At 44.7% G+C, this 8,489-nt stretch overlaps 1 protein-coding gene across 1 annotated transcript; it reads left to right on the top strand.

The window, feature by feature from the left end:
* Nucleotides 1–1,502: 1,502 nt before the first annotated feature.
* LOC306740115 (PR domain zinc finger protein 12-like) lies at nucleotides 1,503–4,060 on the top strand (the record flags this gene model as incomplete). Its single annotated transcript, XM_079222225.1, has 4 exons — nucleotides 1,503–1,631; nucleotides 2,191–2,346; nucleotides 2,923–3,034; nucleotides 3,564–4,060. Coding segments are annotated over 4 exons (894 nt in total), but the record flags the coding sequence as incomplete, so codon positions are not given.
* Nucleotides 4,061–8,489: the final 4,429 nt, after the last annotated feature.

The raw sequence follows: 8,489 nt of genomic DNA, 5'->3' as shown, positions 1-8,489 counted from the left end.
TATAATAAGTAGTATAATCTGTAGTATAATCTGTAATATAATAAGGCAGTATAAATCTGCAGTATAATAAGTAGTATAATCTGTAGTATAATCTGCAGTATAATCTGTAGTATAATCTGCAGTATTATCTGCAGTATAATAAATAGTATAATCTGTAATATAATAAGTAGTATAATCTGCAGTATAATCTGTAGTATAATCTGTAGTATAATCTGTAATATAATCTGTAGAATAATCTGTAATATAATAAGTAGTATAATCTGTAGTATAATCTGTAGTATAATAAATAGTGTAATCTGTAATATAATAAGCAGTATAATCTGCAGTATAATAAATAGTATAATCTGTAGTATAATCTGCAGTATAATAAGTAGCATAATCTGCAGTATAATCTGCAGTATAATCTGTAGTATAATCTGCAGTATAATCTGCAGTATAATCTGTAGTATAATCTGTAGTATTATCTGTAGTATAATCTGCAGTATAATCTGTTGTATAATCTGTAGTATAATCTGCAGTATAATAAGTAGCATAATCTGCAGTATAATCTGTAGTATAATCTGTAGTATAATCTGCAGTATAATAAGTAGCATAATCTGCAGTGTAATAAGTAGTATAATCTGTAGTATAATCTGCAGTATAATAAGTAGTATAATCTGCAGTATAATAAATAGTATAATCTGTAATATAATAAGTAGTATAATCTGTAGTATAATCTGCAGTATAATAAGTAGCATAATCTGCAGTGTAATAAGTAGTATAATCTGTAGTATAATCTGCAGTATAATAAGTAGTATAATCTGCAGTATAATAAATAGTATAATCTGTAATATAATAAGTAGTATAATAAGTAGTATAATCTGTAGTATAATCTGTAGTATAATCTGTAATATAATAAGCAGTATAATCTGCAGTATAATAAATAGTATAATCTGTAATATAATAAGTAGTATAATCTGCAGTATAATCTGTAGTATAATCTGCAGTATTATCTGCAGTATAATAAATAGTATAATCTGTAATATAATAAATAGTATAATCTGCAGTATAATCTGTAGTATAATCTGTAGTATAATCTGCAGTATTATCTGCAGTATAATAAATAGTATAATCTGTAATATAATAAGTAGTATAATCTGTAGTATAATCTGCAGTATAATAAATAGTGTAATCTGTAATATAATAAGCAGTATAATCTGCAGTATAATAAATAGTATAATCTGTAGTATAATCTGCAGTATAATAAGTAACATAATCTGCAGTATAATCTGCAGTATAATCTGTAGTATAATCTGCAGTATAATCTGCAGTATAATCTGTAGTATAATCTGTAGTATAATCTGCAGTATAATAAATAGCATAATCTGTAATATAATCTGTAGTATAATCTGTAGTATAATCTGCAGTATAATAAATAGCATTATCTGCAGTATAATCTGTAGTATAATATGCATTATAATAAGTAGCATAATCTGCAGTATAATACGTAGTATTTGTGTCTTTCAGGAGAAGGTTTGGGTATTTTCTCTAAAACGTGGATCAAAGCAGGAACTGAGATGGGACCGTTCACCGGACGGCTGATTGCCCCTGAACACATCGACCAGTACAAGAACAACAATCTCATGTGGGAGGTAAACAACAACAACAATGTATTTATATACATTATATATATAGTACAAGAACAACAGGAGGTAAACAACAACAATGTATTTATATACATTATATATATAGTACAAGAACAACAGGAGGTAAACAACAACAATGTATTTATATACATTATACATATAGTACAAGAACAACAGGAGGTAAACAACAACAATGTATTTATATACATTATACATATAGTACAAGAACAACAGGAGGTAAACAACAACAATGTATTTATATACATTATACATATAGTACAAGAACAACAAGAGGTAAACAACAACAATGTATTTATAGACATATAAGAACAACAGGAGGTAAACAACAACAATGTATTTATAGACATATAAGAACAACAGGAGGTAAACAACAACAATGTATTTATATACATTATACATATAGTACAAGAACAACAGGAGGTAAACAACAACAATGTATTTATAGACATACAAGAACAACAGGAGGTAAACAACAACAATGTATTTATAGACATACAAGAACAACAGGAGGTAAACAACAACAACAACATGTCTGCGCTCTCAGGTGTTCAACGAGGACGGCAGCGTGCGATACTTCATCGACGCCAGCCAGGAGGCGCAGAGGAGCTGGATGACGTACATCAAGTGCGCTCGCAACGAGCAGGAGCAGAACCTGGAGGTGGTGCAGGTCGGCAGCAGCGTGTTCTACAAGGCCGTGGAGGTCAGTGAACGCACCTCTACTTATAATACTTGTGTTGATCTCTAATCATAAGTGTTATATGGTACAAATAATAAACATGATCTCATCTAAAGACGTAAAACAAATAGAGTCCATCAGAATGAAGGTTTCAGGTCTCAGGTCTCGTCAGACTGCAGGAGTCTGTCTCCCTCTGCTGGCGGACAGCAGAAGAGCGCTTTGTGTCTAGAGAGCTGTGATTGACTGCTGTGATTGACAGCTGTGATTGACTGCTGTGATTGACTGCTGTGATTGACTGCTGTGATTGACTGCTGTGATTGACTGCTGTGATTGACAGCTGTGATTGACTGCTGTGATTGACAGCTGTGATTGACAGCTGTGATTGACTGCTGTGATTGACTGCTGTGATTGACTGCTGTGATTGACAGCTGTGATTGACAGCTGTGATTGACTGCTGTGATTGACAGCTGTGATTGACTGCTGTGATTGACAGCTGTGATTGACTGCTGTCATTGACTGCTGTGATTGACTGCTGTGATTGACAGCTGTGATTGACTGCTGTGATTGACTGCTGTGATTGACAGCTGCTCTCCTCCTCAGACCGTCCCCCCGGACCAGGAGCTGCTGGTCTGGTACGGGAACTCCCACAACACCTTCCTGGGGATCCCGGGGATCCCTGGAGGAGACGAGGACCAGAAGAAGACCAAGACGGGTACGAGTATTGATCTATTGATCTATTGATCTATTGATGTTATTAATCTATCTATTGATCTATTGATGTTATTAATCTATCTATTGATGTTATTGATCTATTGATCTGTTGATGTTATTAATCTATCTATTGATCTATTGATGTTATTAATCTATCTATTGATCTATTGATGTTATTGATCTATTGATCATGAACATTCAAACGTGTATATGGTGGAACATGAAGTAAATCATTTGTTTAATTATTATATTAGAATGATCAATACATTTATATTATTTATTTATTTAGTTTGGAATGAGCAAAGTGATCTTTTAATGTGACATCATTTTGAACCTCTCCTCTTCCTCCCTCCACCTCCTCCTCCTCATCATCTTCCTCCTCTCTCCTCCTCTTCCCCCTCCTCCTCCTCTCTCTTCCTCCTCCTCCTCCTCCTCCTCATCTTCCTCCTCATCTTCCTCCTCCTCTCTCCTCCTCTTCCCCCTCCTCCTCCTCCTCCTCTTCCTCTTCCTCCTCTTCCTCCTCCCCCTAGATGAGTTCCAGACCTGTGAAGGCTCCTCCTCTTCCTCCTCCTCTTCCTCGTCCTCTACCACCTCCTCCTCCTCTTCCTCCTCTTCCTCCACCAGCCTAGGGCGCATGCGCTGCGTCATCTGCCACCGCGGCTTCAACTCTCGCAGCAACCTGCGCTCGCACATGCGCATTCACACGCTGGACAAGCCGTTCGTGTGCCGCTTCTGCAGCCGGCGCTTCAGCCAGTCGTCCACGCTGCGCAACCACGTGCGGCTGCACACGGGCGAGCGGCCCTACAAGTGTCACGTGTGCCAGTCCGCCTACTCGCAGCTGGCCGGGCTGCGCGCGCACCAGAAGAGCGCGCGGCACCGGCCCACCGGAGGGGCCGCCGCCGGGGGGGGCGGAGGGCCTCCTCATCCTCATCTTCCTCCTCTTCCTCCCGCTGCCCACCCGCCGCTGCTCACCTCCATGCCTCACCCCGCGGCCCTGGTGCACCACATGCCCACCATGGTGCTGTGAGGGAGGGAGGGGGAGGGAGGGAGGGAGAGGGGGGGGGAAAGAGGGAGAGAGAGAGAGAGAGAGAGAGAGGGGGAAAGAGGGAGAGAGAGAGGGGGAAAGAGGGAGAGAGAGAGAGAGAGAGGGGGGGGGGGAAGAGGGAGAGAGAGAGAGAGAGAGAGGGGGAAAGAGGGAGAGAGAGAGAGAGGGGGAAAGAGGGAGAGAGAGAGGGGGAAAGAGGGAGAGAGAGAGAGAGAGAGGGGGGGGGGGAAGAGGGAGAGAGAGAGGGGGAAAGAGGGAGAGAGAGAGGGGGAAAGAGGGAGAGAGAGAGAGAGAAGGGGGGAAAAAGGGAGAGAGAGAGGGGGAAAGAGGGAGAGAGAGAGGGGGAAAGAGGGAGAGAGAGAGAGAGAGAGGGGGAAAGAGGGAGAGAGAGAGAGAGAGGGGGAAAGAGGGAGTGAGAGAGAGAGAGGGGGCAAGAGGGAGAGAGAGAGGGGGAAAGAGGGAGAGAGAGAGAGAGAAGGGGGGAAAAAGGGAGAGAGAGAGGGGGAAAGAGGGAGAGAGAGAGGGGGAAAGAGGGAGAGAGAGAGAGAGAGAGGGGGAAAGAGGGAGAGAGAGAGAGAGAGGGGGAAAGAGGGAGTGAGAGAGAGAGAGGGGGCAAGAGGGAGAGAGAGAGGGGGAAAGAGGGAGAGAGAGAGAGAGAAGGGGGGAAAAAGGGAGAGAGAGAGGGGGAAAGAGGGAGAGAGAGGGGGAAAGAGGGAGAGAGAGAGAGAGAGAGGGGGAAAGAGGGAGAGAGAGAGAGAGAGGGGGAAAGAGGGAGTGAGAGAGAGAGAGGGGGAAAGAGGGAGAGAGAGAGAGGGGGAAAGAGGGAGTGAGAGAGAGAGAGAGGGGGAAAGAGGGAGAGAGAGAGAGAGAGGGGGCAAGAGGGAGAGAGAGAGGGGGAAAGAGGGAGAGGAGGAGGGGGAAAGAGGGAGAGAGAGAGAGAGAGGGGGCAAGAGGGAGAGAGAGAGGGGGAAAGAGGGAGAGAGAGAGAGAGAGGGGGCAAGAGGGAGAGAGAGAGAGAGAGAGGGGGAAAGAGGGAGAGAGAGAGAGAGAGGGGGAAAGAGGGAGTGAGAGAGAGAGAGAGGGGGAAAGAGGGAGAGAGAGAGAGAGAGAGGGGGCAAGAGGGAGAGAGAGAGAAAGAGAGAGGGAGGGAGAGAGGGGGAAAGAGGGAGAGAGAGAGGGGGAGGGAGAGAGGGAGGGGGAGAGGGGGGAGAGAGACAGACATCTTTAACCTAATATAAACTTGATATTTAAACGCAGTGAGACAGGTAAACTCCCTCATGGAGGAAGACGATGATGATGATGACGACGATGGTGGTCCCCAGGTATCAGATCACCTGAGGCTGAAGGTCACCTTCTGCTGGCCTGAGGAGCAGCTGTGGTCTGGCTCAGGGCTCCAGGGCGCCTCCTGGTGGCGTTTGTACATTATACGCATGGACAGACACTCGTGGAACAGGTGCATGATGGGACATGGGTTCTCCTGGACTCACGGTGTCGTGCTTTGGTTTGCATGCTACTGGTTCTGTTAAAGGTTTGTGATGTGTGTGTTGAACACTGGGTCTAGAACCCTCGAGAACACTGGAACTAGAACCCTCGAGAACACTGGGACTAGAACCCTCGAGAACACTGGGTCTAGAACCCTCTAGAACACTGGGACTAGAACCCTCGAGAACACTGGGACTAGAACCCTCGAGAACACTGGGTCTAGAACCCTCTAGAACACTGGGACTAGAACCCTCTAGAACACTGGGTCTAGAACCCTCTAGAACACTGGGACTAGAACCCTCGAGAACACTGGGTCTAGAACCCTCTAGAACACTGGGACTAGAACCCTCTAGAACACTGGGACTAGAACCATCTAGAACACTAGGATGTGCTACAGTCTGAGCTAACAGGTTAGCATGCATGATGCTAACAGGTTAGATGTTCAGATCCTGATGTTCAGATCATTCTTGAACATTAGCTTGTAATATGTGCTATGAGGATAACGTTTATTTGTGATTCATGCGCTAGCGAGCACAGCTCTTGACTGAGACCGTTTGAGGGAACGAAGAGCCAAAGAGTTCAAAATGGAGGAAGATAAAGTTTCAGAGTTCACTTTACTGAAGCTGCTCCAGAGTGCAGACCTGGTCTACACAGCGGGGGTCCGTGCTACCAACACAGCTCTGGAAGGTGCTGTGCCGTTTGCGGTCAAGCTAGCTGGCTGGGAGTGCTAGTAGGTCTGTCTGTGCGCTGCTTCACGCGGTTAGCGTCACGCAGTTAGCTTCAATTAGCTTCACGAAAAACATTTAGTTGCACAAACTGCTTGGTTAGATTTAGGAAAACGTTGTGGTTGTTGTAAAGTATTGTTAATGCTAACGTGAGTGGCAATGTTAGCTTTAACATTAGTGCTCACGTTAACTTTAACGTTAGTGCTAACGCTTGCTTTAACATTAGCGCTAACAATAGCTTACACCATATTTAGAATTGTATCAATGTTCGTGTCCATTCCTTCAAGTATTATTGGGCATTGCTAGCACTTTAGCATAGTAAAGCTACAGTAGCCTCCAAGCTAGCACTTTAGCATTCACCTTGTTGATTTAAAATCTTGTGAGAAACTGAATTATATTATGCTAATGTATTAGCACAAAGCACCAAAGTATCTTTGGGACTTTCCTCAGCGTTGCTAACATGTTAGCCTTCTTCTTATTGACCAACCAGCTAAAAACTCACTTGGTTCCTTTTAAAGAAACACATCACTTATTAAAATAGGCAGAGCCTGAACTTTATCATATTCTATTATTATTAATAATATTCTATTAAAACAGTAATAAATAATAATGAATAAAACAGGCGCTGTACCGGTCCGTCCTGGTGAAGAGGAGCTGAGCCGGAAGGCGAAGCTCTCCATTTACTGGTCGGTCTACGTTCCAACCCTCACCTATGGTCACGAACTCTGGGTCGTGACCGAAAGAACGAGATCTCGGATACAAGCGGCCGAAATGAGCTTCCTCCGCAGGGTGGCCGGGCTCAGCCTTAGAGATAGGGTAAGGAGCTCGGACATCAGGAGGGAGCTTGGAGTCGAGTCGCTGCTCCTTCGTGTCGAAAGGAGTCAGCTGAGGTGGTTCAGCATCTAGTCAGGATGCCTCCTGGACGCCTCCCATTAGAGGTTTTCCAGGCACGTCCAGCTGGTAGGAGACCCCGGGGAAGACCGAGGACACGCTGGAGGGATTATATCTCCCGGCTGGCCTTGGAACGCCTCGGGATCCCAGAATGAGCTGGAAAGTGTTGCGGGTGAGAGGGAAGCCTGGGTCGGCCTGCTGGACCTGCTGCCACCGCGACCCGACCCCGGATAAGCGGCTGATAATGGATGGATGGATGGAATATTCTATTATTGGTTCGTGGGTCGAGACCCAAATTGGGTCTCAGTCAGGTTCCGTGGACACCTAAAAAAATATTAGAACCCAAGTGTCTAATCTCTGTAAATGTTTCTACATGACTTTTCTGTATAAATATGTTGTTAAATAATCAAAGAAATGAGATATTAGAAACTCGATGAGTCCCGTTTTTCTCTTCATGTAAATAATGAACTGTCAAAGAAAAGAATGTGAATATAAACATGAGGTGCTTTATGCCAGAATATAATTCAACTGCCACTTTATCTGCTTATATGTATGAGGTCACATGTTGTTATGAAGTATGCTCACAATAAAGTACTACTACTACTTCATTATACTACATCTCAGAGGAAGACATTGTACTTTTTACTCCACTCCGTGTATCTGATGAAGTTACTTTCATGAAGATTATGACAATTATTCAATTCCGTTTATTTTGAATAGCCCAGAATCCAAAGAGGCAGGAGACAGGAGGTAGGAGGTAGGAGACAGGAGACAGGAGACAGGAGGTAGGAGGCAGAAGACAGGAGGTAGGAGACAGGAGACAGGAGACAGGAGGTAGGAGGTAGGAGACAGGAGACAGGAGACAGGAGACAGGAGGTAGGAGGTAGGAGACAGGAGACAGGAGACAGGAGGTAGGAGGCAGAAGACAGGAGGTAGGAGACAGGAGACAGGAGACAGGAGGTAGGAGGTAGGAGACAGGAGACAGGAGACAGGAGGTAGGAGGCAGAAGACAGGAGGTAGGAGACAGGAGACAGGAGACAGGAGGTAGGAGGCAGAAGACAGGAGGTAGGAGGTAGGAGACAGGAGACAGGAGGTAGGAGGTAGGAGACAGGAGACAGGAGACAGGAGGTAGGAGGCAGAAGACAGGAGGTAGGAGGCAGAAGACAGGAGGTAGGAGGTAGGAGACAGGAGACAGGAGACAGGAGGTAGGAGGCAGAAGACAGGAGGTAGGAGGTAGGAGACAGGAGACAGGAGACAGGAGGCAGGAGACAGGAGGTAGGAGACAGGAGGTAGGAGGCAGAAGACAGGAGGTA

The sequence above is a fragment of the Taurulus bubalis genome, assembly GCF_910589615.1.
Source record: "Taurulus bubalis genome assembly, chromosome: 8".
In the NCBI taxonomy this organism is placed as follows: Eukaryota; Metazoa; Chordata; class Actinopteri; order Perciformes; family Cottidae; genus Taurulus; species Taurulus bubalis.
Note: the sequence above shows the minus strand (reverse complement) of the source record. Positions and strands in the feature narration are given on the sequence as shown.